General features: G+C 44.2%; 3 protein-coding genes across 3 annotated transcripts in view; 2 read left to right on the top strand and 1 right to left on the bottom strand.

The window, feature by feature from the left end:
* Positions 1 to 452: 452 nt before the first annotated feature.
* The window catches only part of LOC111072016 (hemicentin-2), a 39,473-nt gene continuing 16,068 nt past the window's right edge, over positions 453 to 23,857 (top strand). Inside the window, exons 1-2 of the mRNA XM_022363598.2 lie at positions 453 to 1,163; positions 22,752 to 23,038. Of these exons, the coding sequence (XP_022219290.2) occupies positions 1,043 to 1,163; positions 22,752 to 23,038 (408 nt within the window). The 5' untranslated portion in view covers positions 453 to 1,042. The remainder of the gene's footprint in view (positions 1,164 to 22,751; positions 23,039 to 23,857) is intronic.
* LOC111072006 (dynein regulatory complex protein 9) lies at positions 6,956 to 8,506 on the top strand. Its single transcript, XM_022363587.2, has 4 exons — positions 6,956 to 7,137; positions 7,192 to 7,789; positions 7,857 to 8,006; positions 8,063 to 8,506. Exons 1-4 carry the CDS (start codon positions 7,062 to 7,064, stop codon positions 8,388 to 8,390), a joined length of 1,152 nt encoding a protein of 383 aa, XP_022219279.1. The 5' UTR covers positions 6,956 to 7,061; the 3' UTR covers positions 8,391 to 8,506.
* On the bottom strand, positions 18,414 to 19,170 carry LOC121404758 (cuticle protein 16.5-like). The gene is made up of 2 exons (XM_041595015.1): positions 19,061 to 19,170; positions 18,414 to 19,011 (listed from the first exon to the last, which is right to left on the bottom strand). The coding sequence occupies exon 2, from the start codon at positions 18,909 to 18,911 to the stop codon at positions 18,438 to 18,440; it is 474 nt and encodes a 157-aa protein (XP_041450949.1). The 5' UTR covers positions 18,912 to 19,011; positions 19,061 to 19,170; the 3' UTR covers positions 18,414 to 18,437.

Genomic DNA, 23,857 nt, shown 5'->3' with positions numbered 1-23,857 from the left:
GGTAGAAGGAGTTATTTGCCGCATTGAATACAAATTGCAGGACCAATTGGCCCTGGGGCCAATGCCAATTCCCGGGTTGGCCAACTAAGCCGGCAAATGGCGAAACTTGAGATAATTAATTGAGCGCAAAACTAAACACGAATTTCGAACCCGGCCAAAAGCAATTATCTACAATCACAATACACATACTCGTATGTGCTGGAGGGCACACACTTACACACACACAAAGAGAAAGGATAGAGAGAGAGTGAAGAGATAGCGAGGGGCAGGCATAGTAAATCACTTGGCATTTAGCAATCGACGAAAATAAATCGATTCTCTATTAACAGACACATTAAAAACCCTCGATTGCCTTTTTTTTCATTTCAGATAAACCCCAAGCCTCTCTGGACTCGATACGATTCGAAAGAAGAGACAGATGTTGCCATTCGCAACGGAGGAGCACACAAAGAGCAGAAATCACATTAGATGCAAACTGCCTGTCGAAATGAACAAAAGTCCGAACACCAAAAAGAAATATTAAATAAAAACAATTTATGAACAACTAGCGCCATAAAATTGCCCATAAAACAACAGGGAGAAATCAAACCAAAACCGTCCGCAAATATCCAAAAAATATATATAAATAAAACGAAGAAAAGAGCAGGAGTGAGCGTAAAACTATTATTTGACAAACTGTCAGCGTGGAAGAGCTCAGTCGAAGGTGAAATTTGTGAACGTTTGCGAAATTCTCGAGTGAAATCTCTGCTCTGCTCTGCTGTTTATGCCCGGCGTTGCGTATACGCCGCGTTGCCTGTTCCGCTGTTTCAGCAGTATACGGAGATACTCCGCAACTCGCGGGCGGAGGTGTTAAATGCGTTCACATATCTCTGGTGCGGCCCGGGCCGCCTTCTGCACTCCATCACCACCAACAGCCACATCCGCCGTCATCCGCCAGTGAAAGTGCCGAGCTGTGCATTATTTCCGCGTAAGTGAACATTTTTGCCCCCGAGGGAGGAAGAGAGCCCCCCATCCGAGTGTGTTGACTCTGCCGCTGAACGGCATGCGCCTGTGGAGGAATCGAAGTCGCAGCAAAATGCATACCCTCGAAACGGGCCCCTGGTCCGTCCATGGGCCACAGTTGACGCAGCTGCTCCTTGGCGGCATACTCTGCATGACAATTGGTGAGTATTTCCTTTAAATTAAAGACTAAAAACGAAAGAAATACATCCATACCCCAGGGAAGCTATCGCCAATTAGCGACTCAATGGCTCAATATCTCAATATCCGCTTGTGCAAGCAATGCCAAAGGCTGAACAGCAGCAGCCAATACCATACGATATGTGGGTGATGGGTGGTGGGTGGTGGAACGGTGTGGCATGGAAAAGTTGCACGACATTTGCTCTTCAGCTTGGGGGGGGTGGGGCTCAATTGCAGTTGCATACATTAAAAATGAATGAGTGCCTGGCTGGAACAGATGTTGCCCGATGCCCCAGGATATACCCACCTCAGAGGCCTGGCCTCCTCCTGCTCATCCTCCTCCTTCTCCTGTGAAGCAATTTACAAATTTACAACTGCCAGCGACAACAATTATGATCTGTGTGTGTCTGGATCTGTGTGTGTGTGTCCGCGTCCTGGTAATTGCTCTGAAGGAGCAGCACCAGCAGCAGTAGCAGCAGCAAAAAAAGTACAGAAAAAACTGTGCAAATAAAAACGGTGAGGAAAATGATTTCAATGAACTGCATAAAGTGGTTTTGTTAACACACGCGGACAACAGTCCGGATTCCATTTCCACTCTTCTTTAATTTGTTGCAATTGTTGGGAATTCTGCGGCACTTGATGTCAAAACAGAATCACTCACTTAGCCGTTGGGCATGAATGGATGATGCCCACCTGAAAGACTCTTATTAAATGTATGGACATTGGTCTGCCCCAATAAAGCTTACAATTTTAAAATTTTTATGCAGTCTCTGCCTCTGTCGCTGTTGCTGTCCCTGTGGCTGTGGCTGACGTTGATCGGCAAGCACACACTCGTATGTGTCTGACATCCACACGTACATATCACTGACTGACATACACACCGAAGTGAAGAAACAATAGAGGGCAAAAAATAAATACGATTTATGCTGGCATTTTCATACAAATTCAATTCTTTTGTGGAGGAATGCTCTGGCACACAATGAGAGAGGCAGAATTTAAATCAGAATTTCATCCATTATTGGGGATTTATTTAAAGGCAGATGCTGTTTGTCCATATACAGAATCAATTAATTAAAGCCGATAGATATTATCTTGGGACATGCTCTGATTTGGTGGCATTTCTTGTTGAAAAGCCATTCATCTGCTCTGTCATTTCGTTGGAAGTAAGACATAAAATTGAATTTTCGCATGATTTCCCTTATTGCTGTCATAAGAAGCTATTAGCGTACTTACGGCTGTCGACCCGAAGGCCTCAGGCTCACAAATGGGGCACCGCCGTGCTAGCAGAGCGGAAACCTAAGTAGAAACCACCAAGAAAAATAAGAAGAAAACGAAACGAAACGAAAGGAAAAACTGGGGAAAAAGCCAAACATGAAAAGCATAATTCACAGAGTGCTGCAAAATGTGGAATTGTAAATGATCGGGCAATGCCACAGCACAGCACGGCACGGCACGGCACTGTACAGTGCGAGTGGAAGCCAAGGCAAAGGCAGTGCAAAACTGGAGTATGAAAAGGGAAAACTTTATGTTGGAAAATGATGAGAAGAATGGGGGGGGAAGGTAAGGGTGTGAAGTATGCTAGGAGAAGCCATTAAAAATTCTGTAAAATTCTCCGTACAGCTTGGCTATTTGTATGGTATAGAAAAACTTGGCCACACACACACACACAGCTGAAGCTGCAGCTGCAGTTAGCGCCCATAGGTATGCTATAATATTTTCAACATTCTTAAACTTTATTGAATTTCCCTCTCTCTTTATCTCACTCTCTCTGTCTCTTACTTCATTGCTCTTCCTCGGTGCGACCGACTTTTGAGTGTAAGATTGATTTATTTTCCATTTGCTGTGCTTTGCTTTTCCTCTATTCTCCACACTTTTCATAACTTTTGCTGGAAATTTGTTAGCATTTAAAAATGATTTGCAGCTGTGCAAAAAGAAAACAGAAGAAAGGAAAAAGAATATAAGTTGTCCGTTCATTTGCCTTAAAGTGTGGTATAAATCCATGGACCCGCACTTTGCCACTATCCTCAGCTTGTGGTTTAATGTGCACTGCACATACACACATACATACATACAAACATATATGCCCCACTTTTTGCCACTTTCCACGCTCTGCTCTTCTTAACGGAACGGATCTGTGCATATATATAAATTATGGCAATAAAAATAAAATCAACAGCGTTGGGCTGTGCCTTTGGTTTCTGGTTTTAGTTTTCTCCTCGGGCGAAAACTTTTCACTTTCCTTTTTTTTCGCCCATTTTCCTGCCGGGGACATTATTTTTGTGCTTTCATTTTCGTCTGTTTTGTCTGCTTGATTTTATTGCAGTTCGCTTCTCGGTTGTGCTACTTCTCTTTTTTTGCAGCTCCTCCGAAGTGATTCTGGTCCTTCTTTTTTTTTGTTTTCTTTTCTCTGAACTGCTCTTCTTTTTTCTCTGCACCATAGTGTTCTTCCTTTTTTTTGCTCTCTGCAAATAAATATCACAAAAATTCACTTCCCTTTCCGTCAGGGATTTTCTGGAATTTTTCTTCGCTTTTCTTCTTTTTTTTCTGTTGGTTGTTGCCTTTTGCTACTTTTGGGCTGCATTTTGTTTTGGTTTATCCGCTGCCGCGTATTTTCCCACGACTCCCCACAAAACAATGAAATGAAAAATTATGGCCAACTCCCCGCGAAACCTCGCCCCACCCTAACCCGCTTTTCTGCTTCTGCCTTCTGTTGGTTGCGTGTGTAAATGTGTTTCTGCCATCAATTTTTATTGCCAGCTGAGTGTATCAATAAATTATACATAACATTTTGTATGGCAAGGCAAAAGCAGTGCGAATGGGTGGGCAGTGTAAAGTGCAGTTGCCACGCCCCAAATGCCTTAAATGGAGCCATTGAATTGATTTTGTGACCGTTAAATGCATTCGGATTTAGCCAATTTCTCCACTTTGACTGCCACTTTCCTTCTTTCTCTTTCGCTGTTTCTCTTTCTCTTGCTGACTTCCTGTCTTTCTCTCTGTCTTTCTGTCGGAACATTTGATGGATGGCCAAGCAATTTATATTTAATAAGCTTACCAAAAAGGCAAATCAATGCCCAAGTGCTTTTGCTCTCTCTGGCCAGAAAATTGGCAAAAGCTAATTGTCAGCATTTGAGCTACGACAACTCGATTCAAGAGAGGTTCCCAGACAACTCATTCAGGAGTTGGGATGGAAATCCCCGCCACCCCCCTAGAACAGACAGGCAGAAACATTAATCTTCTGATCCACTGACACACACATGAGGCATGATGTGTCCTGCCTCAATCATTTCCCTACTCAGCTGCTGTTGCTGGCAAAAAGGAAGGGAAAACAACAAGGAAAATCAATATATTCTATATCAATATTAATGGACTTTCAGTTACCCACAATCCACGAACACACACAGACATAGAGAGAGGGGGCTACAGGACTACACAGACAGGGATAAAAAAGTGTTGACAGCTGCTTTTATTCACCTGTCAGGCACACAAGCCGCTAAACTGTTGATAAGCAGGCGGCCAACAGCGTGTCATACATGTGGCCCAGACCCAAACCACCCTAGAACCATGGACCAGGTCCTGCAGAACAGCAAACCCCAAAGAAGGGGCACGACAGCCCTGAGCAATAAAAATCCATCACAATCATTTATCAATACAGGGCAAGTCCTGTGGGTGTTGCTCGCTTCTCCGTTTGGTGCGGGAGAGTGTGTCTAAAGAAATATGGAAATATCAAATAGTCATGTAGCAGAGCTAAGAGAAAATATGTCAACTGTCCGAAAAGGAAACTTTTGTGAGGGCTGCCCGTAAACACCATCAACAGCAGCAGCAGAAGCAGCAGCAACTCGGACACAGATACTGGACGAAGTCTGGAGAGAGCCGAGTCCTGGCGATTTTTTCACTGTTGGGACCTGCTGCTTGTCACAGTGCATAAATGTCAAAAAGTTCGAGCGATGATAAATGACATCAAGCGGCAGTCGCCAATGGTTTAATTTGGTCATGAAATAAAAGTCGTCAAAAACGCAGACTAGAGAGATCGAAGCGATGGAGCCAAATGGCAAAGAAAATCTATCAAAGGAAAATCTATACATAGAAAAGAAGTGGTTCCAGGAAACTTAAGAGATCTATGAATAGAAAAACACACCAAAATTGGCAAGAACTTCCCTCAAAAGACTTATCTGGTTTGGCAAATTAAATATTTTAATTAAATTTCATCTCGACTGTCTCGCTGTTGGTGTCATCTGATGGATCTTTAGCATAAGCTGAAAATATAATTCAATATCAATTTCCATTCCTGCGCCCGAGACTGCAGCTGACAGTTCAATTCCAATTTTCCCACCCCTTCCCCCTTATTTTTTTTGGCCAAGTGTCTCTTGCGCGACTTTTTGCAAGGCAAATGAGAGTTGTGCCAAGTGCCACGCCCAGTAACCCAGTATCTGAAACACAGACACCCCGCCCACCCATTCAGACAGAGACACAAACGGATGAAGATAGAGTGGGAGAGGCAGAGAGAGGGAGAGAAAGAGACAGAGCAGAGGCTCTCAAACAATATCTGATAAGCTGCATCATACATTTGCATACTTCCGGCAATTTGTTTTTGTGCGAGCCAAACGAATCGAGACAAATGCAATAAGCGCACAGCAACAGCAACAAGAACAGCAGAATGTGACACAAAAAATGGATTGGAAACAGCACAACAAGGTAACGAATTGATTGGTACCCCTTAGATGAAAAATGAAGTACAAAAATACGCTACAGATATTGTGCAGAAATTAATCTTTGTGAAAGCGCTCACCTGAGATGACAGCATATCTCCATGAGAGCAATATAATGCTGATAGCCGATAGCCTGAACAAATTTAAGTTAAATATATTTTATTAGGGCATATTCTAGCAACAGAAAAATCTCCAAAGTGCTCTGGCGCAGATCAGCAAATTTCCTACAACATTTTTCTCCTTCTCCAATCCTGCACCAACTTCTTCACTACTCTCGCATACCCTCCCCTCCATTTAGGGTATTAAAACACAAAGAACATGGCGAATAAAGATAAAACCGAAAGAGTTCACTGGCGCATGCTGCTCAATTCGGATTCAGTCGTTGGCTGGGAGTGTGAGGATGTGAATCTGCAGGCGGAGGCGGAGACGACTGAGGCTGTTCGCATTGTGCATACAAATTACGGCGACGCTACAGTATTGTTCCCCAAAAATACACCACCCCCCTACAGAACTGCAGCCCCATGCCCCTCATGCATTTGTTTATTTAGGTGCATCGTCTGCGACTCTCTGCTGCAAGTTGTTTGCCATTTGCTCTGCGGCGCACTGCTCTGTGCGTCTTTTGCATGGCCAAAAATATTGGTGGCCATAAATATTTCTGGCAACATGAAACACAACACAAAAGTGACGAAAAAAAAACAACCTGAAGCTGGACCGGGACCGGGAAGTATAAAGAGGGCACTGAAGCGGAAAGCGCTGCATTTGTAGTCACAAATTCCCAGGCATTTGTTTAGAAACTTTGCCCGCAGCGGCAGCAGTCCCGTCCCGTCCCGTCGCGACCCGTTTCGCGATGTAATGTCATCCGTGGATACGGGACCAGAGAGCTCTGCCACTTGACTAAGTTTTGAGCTCAACAAAACGAACTTTGGCCAGAGATAGATGTGGGTAATGGTTCGGTTCGGTGCTGTTTCTTTTTTTTCGTTTCTATGTAAATACGAGAATTCATGTCCATAAATTGGCATCATCGTTCAGGGAGATCAGAGTCAAACGGCAGAGTCTCTGTGCTTTTCAATTCAGAATTCAAACACACTGCCAAGGGAGCAGACACACACTTTGGGGGAATCGGAATACATATTTTACATGCGGGAAAAGTAATACAAAAAGAAACAAGAGGCCAAGATGAGTATGACGGAGATGTTGCGTGGCAAGAAGAAGCCGGAGGAGAAGGTGAATGCCATAAAGATGGCACTTCATGGTAGGTAAACGGAATACCAGATAATACACGATATATAGCCATGAATATCCATAGATTTCTCTAGTGTGCGGCTCATACAAATTGGCTGTGTAATTGATGTGGTGGCCGAGTCGATAGAACGCGTTAAGATCTCAATGATATTGCCGAAACTCTTGGATAATCCCACTTTTATGGCCAAGATCCTCCGGGGCACCAAATACGAGCATGCTGTCAATCTAGTCGATTCCTTTGTGCGTCGCCGTGAATTCATACTGAAGGAGAAACGTCCTCCCCTGATGGACCATGGCATGATCAAGATCATCGACTACTTCCAGCGGAACAATCAGATGTACAAGCTGTTCCCCACGTACTACAACAATATGAGGGAGGACGAGAAGAAGCTGCTGGTGGCCTTCGAGATGCTCTTCGATTTGGCCAAAGAGCGTTTGTATCGCACATCGGCGGATGTCATTGCCCAGGAGCGGAAGCTGCATGCCATGTATCTGGAGAATGAGACCATCAAAACTAATGTTGATATCCTCAAGAAGAAAATCCACTCGCAGAAGATGACACTCAAGTGGAAAATGGCCGCCAAGGAGGCGTATCTCAAGAAGTATGAGGACATGTTGGCCAAGAAAAAGCGCGAGAAAAACGAACGAATACAAAATGAAATGTGAGGGCAGCTCCGATCAAGATATCTGTATCAGTAACTTACAGATCTCTGTCTATCTATCCCCCAGTGACAAGTGCACTCGGATCGTAAAGAAGAATCAAAAGGCAAGCCTGGAAAAGCAGTTGGAGCTCGAGGCAGAGCTGGAGAAAGATCGCCATATCTATGAGCAGACAACCAAACAGAATCGAGCTATGGAGATGGAGGCACGCGAGGAAAAGTGAGTGTCGCACGCATAGATCTTGGCCTTAATAACCCCCGATCCTCTTGCGCCAGAAACAAACTTCTGCTCCAACTTCAAGGCCTCATCAAGAAGTACGATCACAGTATACGCGACAAAATGGTCGAGAACTTGGATCTCAGCGATCAATATACCAAAGCCAAAAAGGAGCTGGACGCCTTTCTAGTCGGGCATCGCCAGATTGAGCGGGTGTACAAGGAGGTGGTGGTGAAGCGCGAGGACCAGGAGCGTCGCGCTCGCCAGAATCGCATCATGAACTTTACAATGAATCGTGCGGCCTCCAAGATACAAAAGTACTGGAAAAAATGGAAGAAGGCCCTACAGAAGAAAGAAAAACAACTCAAGCGCAGCAAGAAAAAATAACTCGCAAATTATTCGTTTCTGAAAATTTAAAAAATATTTAATAAGTTGAAATTTTGAAAAGTTTAGAACCGAAATACACGAGATATTTGGCAATCATTGTAATATTTGCCGTCAACCTCAACCCTGGAATTCTGTGGGATTGCTAAAAATTTAATTATCTTCAAACTGGCAACCCTCCAGGCACATTATCTGTACGGCGGCACTCTGAAATCTCCAAAGACTTTGCAAATGGAATAGTTTTGGCTTTCATTTTGCCCTAATTGAAATTCATTCAGCCACTAACTGATTTCGGGGCACCAGGCCCGTGGTCCTAGGGATTGGCTTATTAGAGGAAAAAACTAATTTCACTTTTAATCTGCAGACTCTAAAACCACTTTCCTTGCCCACTGCTATTCTGCTATTCTGGTCCCTATCTCTCCATTGGGTGTCATTTGCATTCAAAATTTGTGTGTGTGAGAGAGAGAGAGAGAGAGAGAGAGAAGTTGCCTTTCCAGTTTTTGGTGTTATATTTTTCGACCATTTTTCCTGCACATTTTTGTTGTTGTTGGTTGCTGTGTGGAAAATGCATAGAAAAGGGAATTTTAAGCACATTGTGCCAGCAGGAGAATGAGTGTGTACTATGAGGGCTAAGTGCAGTCAAGTCAAAGCCGAAAACGGGCGGCCAAAATTCGCCAGAGAATTTTGTGGCATCATGCAGGGTGGCAGCAGGGGGGCAGCAGGGGGGCAGCAGGGGGCAGCAGTAACCATGCAACCATTGGACCATCGAAACGAACGAACGAATACTCGTACGGTCGGGGTCGGTATATGCAAATTACGCGCAAATGCTCATGCTCTGTCATGAATTGTCACCCATTTTCCAACTGAGATGCTTCGACACGCTTCGCCCCCAAAAACCAGGCGGCGGCGGCATGGAGACCACAAAAGAGCGAGGGCATCACATCACCCATACGCCTCGTTGCCCCGCTGGTTGCCCGCCACTGACTTTCCGCCTGACAGCAGGCCACATGAATATATCTGCTGCTAATATCAGGTTTCCTTCCTGTTCTCTCTCCCACCCCCCACCATTCTTCTCTCTCTCTCTCTCTCTATCAGCGCTCTGCCCTACCGTAGCCAAATGGTTTCGAATTGCTAATTTTATCAGCCCGTGTGCACAGACACACATGTGTTCCAGGACATTCTCTTTTTTTTTTGGGTGCATCCTTCTATAGAAACATTCTATCCTAGCCTATCCCATGGCTGGGAGGACATTCGTTATCGCAGATCTACGCTGGCATTTTATTGTTGACCATTTCGGCTTTTCGGGGGGCCATAAAGATTGATAATTATTTCGGACTAATATTGTCAGCCGTAAAAATTGATATGAAATGCGGCGGCGGGAAAATATTTTATGGTCCAGCCTCACAGAGGAAACTCTTTCCTCTCTGCAATGTACATAAAACGTTCATAATATCGAATGGAGGGAGGAGTGGGGGGAATCCAATGAATATATACAACAACAATTGAAATAATGGCAGGCAACTCTGAATCCTATCACAGGACAACGACTCTCATCCTTTGCTACTCGACAGCGCAAGACCACAGTGCCGGAATTGCCTTCAGTCTCTGTTTTCTATCTATGAGAATCTCTATTTCCATCTCTCTCTCTCTCTCTCTCTCTCTCTCTCTGTCTGTCTGTCACTCTGTGTGTTTGTGTGCCCTTTGTCCTGACGATTTAATCGCAGTAATGGAAATGTCGTTTTTTATTAGAGATTTTCATTTGGTGCATATACTACGTCCATTACATACATGTATACGTATGGGGGAAAAGTCCATTCCTATTCGAAGTATTTGCCGTTTCAATTGTTATATTTATTGTGCCACTGTTCCTGTCGATGATTGCAATCGAAAACAAAAACGAAATACCATCCACAGATTTGCATTTTTTTTCCCTTGAATACTCTTTACGGAAAAAGGGGTCTTTGCATATTTGAGAATGCTGATTGGATATTAGAGAATGGAATGCAATACCATTTGGATCTGGTGAGGAATACGCAGAGATTTTTCTGCTGAAATGTAATTATTATATCACAGTCCCAATCTTTTCATTCATCTAAATGTGATTCAAATCCGCAATTCTGATAGAAAGAGTATCCAATCCTCAATCAATGCTAATCTACACTTCCTATTTTGTTTTCATTTTGTGTCCTGTCAACCATTTGACATTGTGTACGAGTGCGATCCCTGCTAGGGTGTTTCTGTGTGTGTGGGGGGGCCTCTATCTATTGTGTAGGTTGACGCTGTTTTACAGTTGCCTGCATTTGTCATTCAAGTAAATCTCGTTGAGAGTATAACTGATTTCAATATTCATTAAATTAAGTGTTTGCCATTGATTCAATTGTGTCTGCGCTTAAAACGTTGCATGATGGATAGCCGAAAGAAGGCCTTAACCATCACTAACCATCGTTGATATTCATATCCTTTCACTGTGGCTGCTATGAATACTTGGCATTCAAATGTTTTTTTTTCGTGCATGGTGGAATGCACGCACACACACACACACTTACACTAACAGAAATATGCCAAAAATCCCCTTGACTAGAATGTGCGCCCTGTGGCCTGTCATGGCCGGTGCATTGCATGGAATCCCCGGCATGGCACTGGCAATGCTACTGGAACCCCCCAGCACCACAGCACCCCAGCGCCCCAGCGAAAGAGAGTGCATACTGAAACCCCGCTTTATGTCTGGTTAAGGGTAAAGTATAGTAGAGCTGAGGCTTTTCTTTTATTCGCTGGCAAACAATTGCTGGGGGAAATATGTACTTGCGGCTATGCTGTGGAGAAAAGTGAGACAAAAACGCCAGGCTCTTCTAGCCATGAGAACGAGGGGAATGAAGGTGGCTCTATAATGGCATGGCAAGCCGTGGAGATGCAGGAAGCCGGAAGCAGCCAGACGGCGTTCCATTTTCTAAGGCTTTTCTTTCGGCTCTTTCTCGGGTTTGGGGGTGGAGGGTTAGCGAGAAGAAAAGCAAACAACTTTAGCTCCAAACATCACAATATTTTTGGTATAGGGGACCGGCGGGGTGAGGACAAAAGCCCCAAGAGCCCCGCCGAAACCGATTCATGAGTGCCGGAAATGCTTTATGAGTTTGGGGCAATGTTTCCTCCGTCGGCCATAAAAAGCGGGCGAACGCCAGGCCAAATTGAAATCTCACTTTGCCTCGTGCGCGGAAAGTTCTTCACAGTTCTTCACAGTTCTGTGGCTGGCCAACACAAAAAAAAATAATATCATACGTACAAATATATATATGTATGTATGTATATGATATACAGTGGAACTAGTTCTTTTGGCTATTCAAAAAGATGCTTGCCAAAAAAAAACCAAAGGAGGCGAAATAAAAGAAAAGGGAAATGAAAGGCAAAAAGGCGAAAGGAAAGAAGCTGTGCAGCCGCCAAAATGGCGGCGCGTTGCCTGCCTGCAACATCTCTAACTGCTCATAATTTATGCTAACGGCAATTTAAACTTCAGCTGTTATTTATTAAAGTCCTGCCTGCCAGCCTGCCAGTCTGCCAGTCTCCTGCCTCCATGGTCATTGTAAGCTGCGCTTTCAATGGGGGAAATTCTAGCGAAACCCAGAAACCAAAAAGAAAGCCCGCACAGTGGGGCACAGTGTGCTCATTCCCCTCTCTTTAGCACATAATCAAATATGTAGCCCCCCCTTCTTTCATATCGTAATACCCATAATCGTAATCAAGTGAGGAAGTCGCACATAAATGTTATTTTTAGGGCAAATTTTCTGCACTTCCTGTTTCACTGTTTTTGGCTGCCAAAAAGTGACCCAATTCTGCAGGGGGGCTCGCTCGGTCTCTGCCGTTGGCTGTCTGCCGGTTTCACTTGTTTGTTTGCCCAGTGCCACAGGAGTAGACGGGGAGATAGAGCGAGAGAGTGCCATCAAATTGTTGCCAGTGGCACACTGCCGCACAGCAAGAGCAAGGTGCAGCAGGATCTGGCTCGTTTCGTGTAGGGAGCGAGTGTCGCCGCCGCCTGCCGTCGAGTTAAGTGTTTTATATTTTCGTTTAGCAGCTGAAAGTTGCATCCTTTACTCGGCCTGACTCGGCCTGACTCTGCACTTGGTTCTGGCGCGGGTACCGGCTCGGGTTCTGGCTCTGGCTCTGGTCCTGGTTCTGGCTTCGTCCTTATTCTGCATCCATTCTCTGGCACTAACTGCTGCTGCTGGCTGCTGGCTGCGTTGTTTTTATGCAAAAGTTAAAAGGCACCAGCCAGCAGCAGCAGCCACACAAACAAACACAGAGATAGGTTTGTACTGGCAGGGCGAGCGAAAGAAGAGGCGTTGACGCTTTTACCTACAGCTTAAAGCACTTTGAACCAGGCTGAGATTCGAGAGTTTTTATTGGTAAATTGCACAGATTGCGACAAAGTGATATTAATCTGCCAAAAGATACAAGAACTATAATGGAATCTATATATATTCAGGGCTTATCATTTGTTATTCATGCCTCCCCGTGGAGCGATTCAATTTAAAATTTAATTTAACTTCATTTGCGACCTGCGACACAATTACGTTTATTATTCATGCAAAACGTGTTTAGGATGCGCCACATTTTGCACATGCATCTTATGCCACCTCAGCCCCATCCGCCATCGGTGGCAACATCATTAGATGGCATTACAGAGAGGCAACATAAAAAAAGGCATCACAGATGGAAAAAGCCAGTGCAAAATATACATACAGCCATAGGTATACTCGTATAAAATAAAAAGTGGGCGGCGCAAATGAAATTTTACCTGCTATCAACAAATTGCGCTACTTTGCAGGTTAACTGCAGCGGAACAGACGTGGGGCGCACCGCCAACGTCAGACAGCAGCACCACCACCAGCCGAAGCCAGTTGTTGTTGTTGCAGTGGCAACAACTCCACTTGATGTGCATGACTTGCAACAAAGCGAGAGGAGTCTCCCTCTCTCGCTCTCATCATCTGTGGTATGGTGTGGTGTGGTGTGGCAAGGGAAGTGCAGTTGATTGCTGACTCCTGGTGGGGAGTGAGGTGTTCAGGGGTTATGTTCTTTGGTTTAAGGATAAGTTAAGCCCCCGGACTAGAGCCAAAGAGAAGCTGTTAAAAGCACTGAGGTTACGACGTGTTGGAATTTTTATGCGTTTTAAAGTATTTGCCAGGGAAGTGCAAATCCCACCCCCCCCACCACCCATCCTATGTTCAGTGTCCGTAGAACTGTATTAAGCGAAGCAAAAAAAAAAAAAACAAACTAAGTTATGCGACAGGGCAGAGAGTTACGTACATTGCTGCGGAGCCCATAACAACTTAGCACGTACGTGGACGTGTAAGTCTATGTGTGTGTGTGTGTGTGTGTGTGTGGAGATAGGTCGTAATGATGTGGGTGGCTTGAATGACACGTTGCGGAAGTTGTGGCTTAGTTTTGTATGGGTGGCCGACAGTTTATGTCTGCGAGCTTAGCTCAAAAATACGCCAACTTGTTTGCTCAAAAGGCATAAAACATAAAAAATAAAAAAACACACACATATACATCCCACGCACAGCACTTACATTTTCCCCTCTCACTTCATGGATAGAGAGAGAGAGAGAGAGAGATGCATGGAATTTTTTACGAGTATTTTGCCATTACCACATCATAAAATCCTTTCTTTTTTGTGTCCAACTAATGATGGATGAACCATAGCTGGCTTCCACAGGTAGTGGAAAGCCCCCGGAAATATTTCAAGCTGTTTCCACTCTGTGCTCCCACTCTATTTTCCTTAAATGTCTATATTGGGTGTGTGTGGGTGGGTTGGTGTAGATTACATTAATTACACACCACCACACAGTTGCTGAGCCGGGAACGGTATTTCCACACATCCATACACACACTAGCACTTATTGTATGAGGAATTTTTAGTTAAACAAATTGCGAAAATTCTGATTCCGCACGAATAAGCCATCTCCATTCCCATTGAATCCGCAGGGCATTTTTTTAATCTAACTAATTGCTATGCTGCTCGTGAAATTATTGTATTATGAAATTAGTTGGCAATTTTTTCATAATTCATTTGTGATTTGCGTTAAGCATAATCATAAATAATGTATGGAAATTCAGTACGGAAAATTAGGTAATTGAGAGCTGATCCGATCCCCTTATGCACTTTTACACAAAATATTTAATACCCGCTACGTTTGGGGCATGAGCACACAAACGATGCGCTATTTATTATCGATACCAATTAGTACTATAGCCGAGATGCTAAGTTGCCTTTGCATTTCTCAACATGGACTTTTCCAAGTAGGGGTCCATCAACATCAATGCCGCCACCAAATAAATCAAATTTCTAGGCACCAGGTCCATGTTCTTCGAAGGTTTCTGCTCCAGATGCCTTTAGCTTTAACGAACTTTTGACGACTTGGTTTCAAATTGAAATGCTAAAGTGTTTTTGTGTCTTCTTATATAGGAACACTGGAGGAGTGTAGCCAATTTTATTTTTCATGAATTTCCAATCAATTAGGTAAGCTTTTCCGATCACAAATTGACACACCATGCCGAGATAAAGATTTTAAGGACTTCTAGGTTGTTATGTAATCCAATTACATGTACAGATCCATTTCCTACAATCAATGCCACAAAACAAGTGGAACCAAAATATAGATGCATTTTCTTTAAAATGCTTAGCTTTTGATTTCTTCAGCTATGAATACTTTTGGAACGTACTTTTGTCGTGCTGACAACATATTTATTATATTAAATATTATTATATTATCTCATTAGTGTAACCAAACTTATTTTTAATGAATTTGCAACTGATTGGGCAAGCTTTTCCGATGATAAAATGAAAACACCATGCCGAGATAAGAAAAGATTTAAAGGGCTTCTTTGGTTTATATTATTTATTTAGGCGGAGATGCATTATTGGACATTATTGGGCCTACAATCAATGCCACAATCTATCTACAATCTGTCTAGCTTCGACTACTGTCCAGCTTTCGATCTTTCTTCGTATTAGATCTGGCTCAAAGGTGTTCCATGCATTATATGCATGGCATCCATCGTTGGGTGTAACTAAAGTACAAAGAAAATTCCTCTCAGAGATGATATAACAGACCTCAAAATATTTTGTAAAAATCAATAACCGTGTCAAAACGTTCTGTGAAATAATCAGAAAACTAATTACACAACCTGTCAATCGAATCAATTAGTCAATCGAATTTTCCGCTAAAAATCAAATTAGAGCTGCTAGAGGGGAAAAAATTAGTTATGAAATTATTGTAATTGTAAATTTCAATTAGTATTAGTCCAAAAAACAAAAGAATTTTTTATAAAATTCTGTTCAAAATTTTTTGAACTCTATTTTGATGGGTCCACGGGTCTGTAAATGTCAAACCGACAAATGCAACTGAAACGACCACAAAAAGCATTTGTCAATGGCGAGCACCGATGCTTACAGTTGCGGTCATCTCTGACAGTTTTAGTTTAGTTTATCCGCCAAAAATATATATCTAATCTAACAGCATAATTCCTGCCATAATTGATAGATACGGGTGGACGCTGCTCCCGAATGACAGACACACTGACAGGCGACCACAGACTATTAGGGTTTATTAAGCGACATCTAATGCCTGTCACTGCTGTTGGTTTTTTCCCTTTCTCCGTGAACGAATATATGTGTTGGGTCTGCGGTTTTTTCCATTTCATTTTTGTATTTGATGGCAAATATTTATTTATGCATTAAAAACGAGACAGCGGGAGAGAGAGAGAGGGTCAAAATCAGACCAGAGCCATCAGAGCCGTTGGGAAAAATATTATTGCAATAGTGAAACCAAATATCGGTCGCCATGTTTATTTGAGGCATAATTAAATGCTGCACAAGCTGCGGAAAAGCTCACATATCAAATATTTACTGACAACTGTGGAAAAACCTGAAAAGCAGAAACCCCGCAATAACCGAGTTATAATTCAAAAATTGTTTAGATATTATTCACTGGCACTGGTCCATGATTTTTGTTGCATTTGCCCAAAAAGCGCATTTAATTAAGTCTCTGGGACGGATCTAATGCGGTTCAGAGGACTCTGAGCCGTATTAAATTCAACAGCCAGTAAACTGAAGGCAAACAACAAGAGAAGTTGACCCAAAAGGTGCCTTTGCCAAAGTCATCTATAGGCAAATATTTACATGCATATGAGATGAATCTCCACAGCATCTACCACAGCACACACACACACACACACACCTTTCCCTTTCCTTTCCCTTCTATTACTTTTCATTGAATTTTCTTTGGCTTCGCCTCAAAGTATGCTGCATGCAGTTTTCTGCACTGCACTTGGCCGAAAACGAAAACGAATTTGCCAAAAGTCATTTTTCTTCTGCCATCCTCCTCCACCCTCTCGTCTCGGCTTTTCGGTCCTAAAATAAAATTTTCCCTTGACTTATTGAGATTGAGTGAACAGACCAGGCGACAGGCAAGCCACTCTTCCACCTGCCTCTTGCTGCTGCTCTCCCTTTGGCTCTGGGGCGTGGCCAAATTGGATTTGCCACGTTACATGACGTCAACATTCACAATGTACACAAACTCGGGAGAGAACTTCCCACTTTCCGTCATCAGAAAAAAGGGTGAGGGTCACAGGGCGGCACACAGAGAAGAGAGAGAGAGAGAGAGCGAGAAAGAGATATGCAAATTTCTTGTTGTTAAGGCTCTGCTGGAGTTGCTTTATATATTTCCGATCAGCCTAACAGTATCCTTCTCAAGGTTGACCCTTCAATTTGGTTTCCATTTGAAGGGACATCGTAACATTCCAACACATATATGAAATATCATCTACAATTACTGGTACTGGTACGGGTACGGGTACGGGTATTGGTCCGTTGTCTTGGTCGATTCCCAGCCCAATTAGCAGTCCCACACACGAGTCAGGGAGTCGGGGAGTTGGGAGATGGAATGGCACACAAAGCGACTCGCATAATTGCTGCCTTCCGGCCTTTGAAAACTCATTTCCTGTTAGCCTCAGCCACGTCAAGGACTTTGGCTTGAGCCGATGATACACTGCGGGGAAATACGCCAAAAAGATGGCTGAAATTATTTGAAATTGGTTGGAAATGAATGAGAATTTAAGGCAATTTAAAATAAAAGATTAGAAAATGGACAGAAAATCCCTCTGACTTCTCCCCTTCAATTTTAGAGTATATTCATTCCATCATTATAAACTGTACTCTTCTCTCAGTGCACCTTCGCCTTCCTACCCACACACAGAACTAGAGCTAGAAGTATGCCAATTTGCCCTCAGTCAATATGTCTATGTCGGTGACTATGTGTGGCGTTTGCATGTTTTTTCTAGCATTAATTAACCCTAATTAAGTTCACATTGCCCAGCAAAAGTTCAAGCGAGAAACAAGAGAACGACTAAGGGCCGCAGGCTCTTTAAATATTTCGAGTGAAATGATTAAGCCACTGTTGGGAAACTGTTGGGGAAAACTGGAGCCAGCCGGAAAACTGCCGCCGCATGTGTGGAAAGTTGCTGGCAACAGTTTGCGACATTTAACAGGAATTTACTTTGTGCGGCCCCAATTGGAACTCGTACTCGTAAAATGTAAAATGTTTAATTAAAGTATGCAAAGTTGTGTCAGCTGCCGCCGTCTGTAAATAACTTCCGGATCGTTGGTTGCCCTCGGGCTCTGGGTTGGACTTGGACCCCAAAAAGAATCATCTCCAAATGAGATTTCGTTGCCATCTTGTTAGATAAGTTCTTCGTGTGTTTGTTTGTCTTCTGTATCTCTCTCTCTCTCTGTCTCTCTCTCTCTCTCTGTCTCTGTCGCTCTGTGCGTGTTCCTGTTTCTGTCATGTTGCATGAAATTGATATTTTAATTAATTTTTCGTATACGAGGCAAAAGTTTTCCCCTGCCTGCCCCGTAATGCGCATAACTTTGAAATGACCAACTTTTACCTGGTGCCCCCTTGTGTCGTGTCGTCTAATCTGTGTCTTTATTAACATGTCCCCCAGGGATTCCCCCGCAAGAAAACTTCTGTCGGGTTTTGGTTGATTTTCCATGTATTTTCATTGACTTTGCTGGAGAGTTGACATCGGGGATTCTCTAACGGGCTTTGACGAACTTATGGTGTCATTTGTGTCTGTGCCACCTGTTCGCTGGCGATCCTCACTTGCACTTTGGTCCGCAGGGGCCACACGGGCCACAGCAGGGTCCGCAGCAGGGTCCACAGCAGGGGCCGCAGCACGGGCCGCAGCAAGGGCCACAGCAGGGGCCACAGCATGGTCCACAGCAGGGGCTGCAGCAGGAGCTGCCACAGGGCCCGCAGCAAGGTCCACAGCAGGGTCCACAGCATGGTCCACAGCAGGGGCTGCAACAAGGACCACAAGATGGACCACAGCAGGGGCTACAGCAGGGGCTGCAACAGGGGCTGCAACAGGGTCCACAGCATGGGCTACAGCAGGGTCCACAACATGGTCCACAGCAGGGGCTGCAGCAAGGACCACAGCACGATGGGCCACAGCAAGGTCCACAGCAGTCATTGCAACATGGGCCACAAGGGCCGCACGGGCCACAGCAAGGACTGCAACAGGGTCCACAGCAAGGTCCACAGCAGGGGCTACACATCTTCGATTCGTTAAGCTATAACAAACGAATTATAGCCATCACCTATGCACTTTTAAGCACTCACCTTTGACCCGTTAGAGAAATTTATTCCAGACTTTGAATTTTGACAGTGTGTTTGTGTTAATGCTAGACAACGAATGAACTTACTTCATTCTGTTTTGACAGGAGCTTAAAGGAGAAAGTTCCTTTGGAGAAAAGGTTGCTTTGATCAAATTTTCAGTCATTTTTATATTTAATTTTTGCTCGGGCTTTTATCTGAGTTGGTTCCATGTTAATCAGCAGTTGTCGTGTGGAAATGCAAACTAAGCAACTTTTCGACATCTGCTTTATATTTGGTTGAAAGTTGGAGCTAAAAATTTGGCTGACAAATGGTGGGAGGAGGCAGGAGAAGAAAATGGCATGCGACATCCTTCAGGGCATCATCGCTGCTTTGACAAATCACGAACTGGCGGTGGAGCCTCGCTCTTCCGGACCTCTCTCCACCATCCATCCGGAGGTCCTCTCTGCAGCTGTCGTCGCTGACAATTGAACGGCTTTGATCTTTTCAGCGCTCCTCTACAATTTTTGCGTGTCGATTGCGTTGATTGTGCGTGTGTGTGTGTGTGTGTGTGTGTGTGTGTGTGTGTGTGTGTGTGTGTGTGTGTGCGTTCTGCGTGTGTCGCTCTTCCTATTTGGGGAGGCTCTGGTCGGTGCCCCCAAGCATAGCTGAAGGGTGTTGCATAGACAGTAGGAAGAGCGCGTGCTGTATTTGTCAGAGGACGACAACGAGCCTGGCACTGGCATTGAATGCCAGTGAAACCTTTTGTCAATTACGATGCCGTCGCCTCGCTTCTATTTCCCTTTTTTCCTGCTTGCTTTTCTATTTTTTTGTTGTTGTTGTTGATGGCGTGTTTCCACCATCGAATTCGACATTGCCATGCCTTTGCTGTTGGCCTTGTCAGCAACAGAGCGACTCATGGCAAAAAGGCAAAAAATAGGCATAGATGAAATGCTTGCTGATTTCAGCTATGCATACGCGTTCTCGTATCGTACGCCCGAAACTTCCACCTTTCTGCTGCCTGCCATTGCGCTCCGCTCCGCTCCGTTCCGCTCGGGGTATGTCCCTGTGGCAGGCATCAGAAGCTCTCGCACTCGCACCAATTAAATTGACGTACAAGTTGTCAAACTCGAAATCATTTTACGCTACATTCGTCGTTTTAATTGGAGCACAAATTCGGCCCCGAAATGATTGTCCATGCCCCTCCATGGCTTTGGCGGGGATATGTTGTCGTACCTTTGATAGGATTTTGTCTATCCTGTATCCTGTCGTTGTGTCGTTCATTCATTCATTCCCATTCATGTTGTATCGCTGCCGTATTGGCCATCATTCAATTGTGCATGGACCAAAAGTTTAGCCAGCTTTTGTGTTCAGCGAATTTTTCCAACAAAATTTCCCATGTCTCACCTGAGTGGAGTAACCAGTTTAAACTCCCATTTTTTCTGGCTTTCATTTACATAACTAGACCCCACTTTTTCTCGCAGTTTTTTTCAGGCTCATAGAATCGGTTTTTTCTTCAATTTAAATTGCATTTCCAATTCAATGCGTTTCGGGGTCACCGGCAGCAGCAGCAGTAGCAGCAAATCGCATTGCACCCATCTATCATACTATCTATCCATCAAATTTGGGGGGTTGGGGCCTTAATCCAGAGAATGCCCAAACGGCGAAGAGGAATATCAAACTGTCAGCGACAGGCACAATTATGTCAAAGTCAAAAATTCTGAAACCATTTTCCTCGTCTTCCTCTGGGCCCCCTGAAATTAATTTTATACCGAAAATGTTGTGCAGTCATCGGCCAGAAATAAAGGCTCCAGACCGAGAGGCAGACGGAAAAAAATCAATTGGTTTGAATGGATATGGGTGGATACACTGGGCGAAAACCTAAAGACAGAATTTGAAACCAGAATTTTAATTGGAAACACACAAGAATAAAAGCAGATTTTTCGTTCAGTGTATGACAGCAGAGGGGAGTGCTCCTGGGCTCTGGTCTGCCTTGGTTGGCTTTAGCCGAAATTGCCAGTTAATTGGCAATTCAGCAAATAGCACGCGTTTTAGTGGACCTGGACCTGGACCTTCCGCGTATTGCCAAATCATCGAGTCTGCTCGATGGTCCCTCGTTCTCTGCGGCTGTCGCTTTGTAGGGTGCGGTGTGGCGGGGTGTGGTTGGGAGTGTTGAAGTGGTGGCACCCCCCGCAAACAACAATCAATTTTAATGAACGGCATTCATTAAAAAACTTTGCAGCAGTGCGAAAATCATGATGGCGACGACAACGTCTCTCTCGGCAGCCACTTAAACGTCATTGATTAATTTGAAACCGAAAAACTGACATTTGCCAAACAGACAAATGTGTGTGTGTGTGTGTGTGTGTGCGCTTATGAGTGGCACTGTATCTGTGGGTGGGTATGGGTGGTTGTGGGTGCTTGGTGTGTGTGTTTAAAAGGAAGCCACAGGATGGCCCATCAGTTGCAGGAGTAAAGCAGCCACGGAGGTCACCCACTCGATGTGGCTGTCCTCCTGCTTCTTCATCTGTGCCTGACTTGGCGGTTTTGTGTGCTCCGTAGTGGGGTTTCCTCTTTGCTCGACGAGAACCGTTATACACTCATTTGCCACATTGTCATTAAATGTCGTTAACTTGTTGTTGGTGTTGCTGCTGCTGCCTCTGATGGTTGCATTTGAAAGGGGGCACGAAGCTCGATAAGTGAAGTGAAAGCATTTCGGGGAAATAATTTAGTGACTGATACTGAAGTGAAAACTTGGAATTGCTTAAAGATATATGTATATTTATACCATACCTTAGTGCAGACTTCTTAAAGCCACTGTTAAATGTGCTAAAGAGAGCGAAAAATAACGAATAATTGAGCTGCTAAACGTAATCACTAGTGTAAGCGAGATAGCGCTTGTATGAAGCTGTTCTAAGAGAGCAACTCGCACCGCTTATCTTTAATGGAACTTCTCTCAGAGAGCGCAGTGAAAAGACCGCCTCCAACTGTTCAAGTGCAAGCGAAATATCGTTTCTCTTTGTCAGAGTTGTTCTAAGAGAGTGCAAAGACTCAACTTATCGCAGCTAACTGCATACATACTGTATGTCTCTCTCTGACTGTTGTACTCTGCTGAAAGTGCAAGCTTGTGGAAAGAGAGCTTCCAACTGTTGATCGCTCCCACAAGTGCAAGTTTAATTGCGCTTAGCTTCAAAGCTCTTCTCTGTCCATCCCACTCGCACAATAGCAACGCGTCCGACTATTTCCGTTCTTCTCTCGTCTTCTTTATCCCGCTTGCATTTGTGTAAGAAATACGCGTCCCGAGACTGTCTCTGAGAGTAATTTAAGTACTGACAAAATAAAAGAGCAGCTGCTGTGCTGTTTTGTATACACATAAAATACATTTTGTAGGAGAATTTAAATACCAAATCGAAATAAATGCCACAAAAGTAAAGACTTTTCGCACCCTTAACCATGTAAATTTAAGTTAAATGTTTCCCTGCTGCTTTAATGCCCAATCAACTGTCACACCGAACCGCCCAACCCCACCTAAGCACCCGCATCAATGGCATCCATGTGTACGTGACATGTGCTCGGGCGAAATCGAAGCCCAAAATTGTCATTTCGATTAACAAGAAAACCACTTTTCTCTTACTCGTTTCGCACCATAGCCACTCTCACTCTCAAACTCAAACTCAAACTCAATCTTCTTCTCTCTCTCTGCCCAAATCAATTTCAGCCTCGAACACACAGACGTCCGCAGAGGCCACAGGAGCGCAGGAGACAAGAGCAGCATCAGCATCAGCATCAGCCACCGCCATCAGTTTCGATGGAAGCAGCGACCCATCATCAGCCTCATCCGCATACTCGGCGACCGCATTCTCCAGCCTTGCTCAAGTGTCCTCGCTGCTGCCGGAGGCGGCCGCCCTGTCGGCGACAGCCGCCCTGGTGGAACCATATCTAGATGGCTATGCCACCTCCAATGTGACCACTCAGATCGGTACACACGCGTATCTCCCTTGTCGGGTGAGTGTCTCCCGCTATTCCCCTCTATTCCCCATTTTTCTGGCTAAGATCCAAATAAATTTCATAATTTCTGGTTTATTTTTCCTTTTATTACGAATACGAATATATTACGTTGCGTGTTTCGAAATCGGTTTGGGGTTTCTACATATATTCCACGAGTGTATGTGTATGCGTGCGTGTTTTTATTTGTAATTATTATTATTATGGTGGGCGGCCCTCATCAACGCTTGGAGAGGACCACAACCAGGACCACGGCCAGGACTCTTTCCTAATAGAAAACACATTAAATTTTATTGCGTAAATATTTGTTAGTGGGCGCCGCAGGACCAGAAGGAGGACCACAGCCACGACCAGAAGCAGGACGAGGTGTGACCGCAGCGTGTGTATTTAACGCAAGGCTGAAAAACAAATGCCAAACACAAACGTGGCCAAGACTCTCGGGCGATTTCTCACCCTCTGCCGCCGCATTGTTTGGCCAGGTGTTTAAAGACCCACAGCAATACCTGTCGGGGGCACAGGTCAGAGGTGACCTCAGGCACGCAGCCAGCAAATTGTTTGCTTACAAGTTGTAAATATTTTATTTAGCATAAACGAAAACTGAAAATTAAATTTCAACAAATTAGTTTTATAGCATCGGCTCGGCTCTGCCTTTCGGCTCGACAGAAGTGTCCGTGTGGGTTGGTGTCGTGTATCGGGGTCAACCGGCTTTACGTGACTCTTTTGCCAATGGAAATATTTTACTAATTATTTAGTGGCTTTAAGCTTTGAACTAAGGATTAAAGTGTTGTTTAATCCCTTGGGGGATAGAACAGTGTAAGC

Source organism: Drosophila obscura, unplaced genomic scaffold (assembly GCF_018151105.1).
Source record: "Drosophila obscura isolate BZ-5 IFL unplaced genomic scaffold, ASM1815110v1 contig_4, whole genome shotgun sequence".
In the NCBI taxonomy this organism is placed as follows: Eukaryota; Metazoa; Arthropoda; class Insecta; order Diptera; family Drosophilidae; genus Drosophila; species Drosophila obscura.
This window is presented reverse-complemented; position numbering and strand designations above follow the sequence as displayed.

Excerpts from the sequence above, each read along its gene's own strand:
- LOC111072006 (XM_022363587.2), top strand. The coding sequence starts at position 7,062 with ATGAGTATGACGGAGATGTTGCGTGGCAAGAAGAAGCCGGAGGAGAAG. Across the intron at positions 7,790-7,856 it reads GAACGAATACAAAATGAAAT|TGACAAGTGCACTCGGATCG; the intron begins GTGAGGGCAGCT and ends TCTATCCCCCAG. Across the intron at positions 8,007-8,062 it reads ATGGAGGCACGCGAGGAAAA|AAACAAACTTCTGCTCCAAC; the intron begins GTGAGTGTCGCA and ends CTCTTGCGCCAG.
- LOC121404758 (XM_041595015.1), bottom strand. The coding sequence starts at position 18,911 with ATGACTGCTGTGGACCTTGCTGTGGCCCATCGTGCTGTGGTCCTTGCT.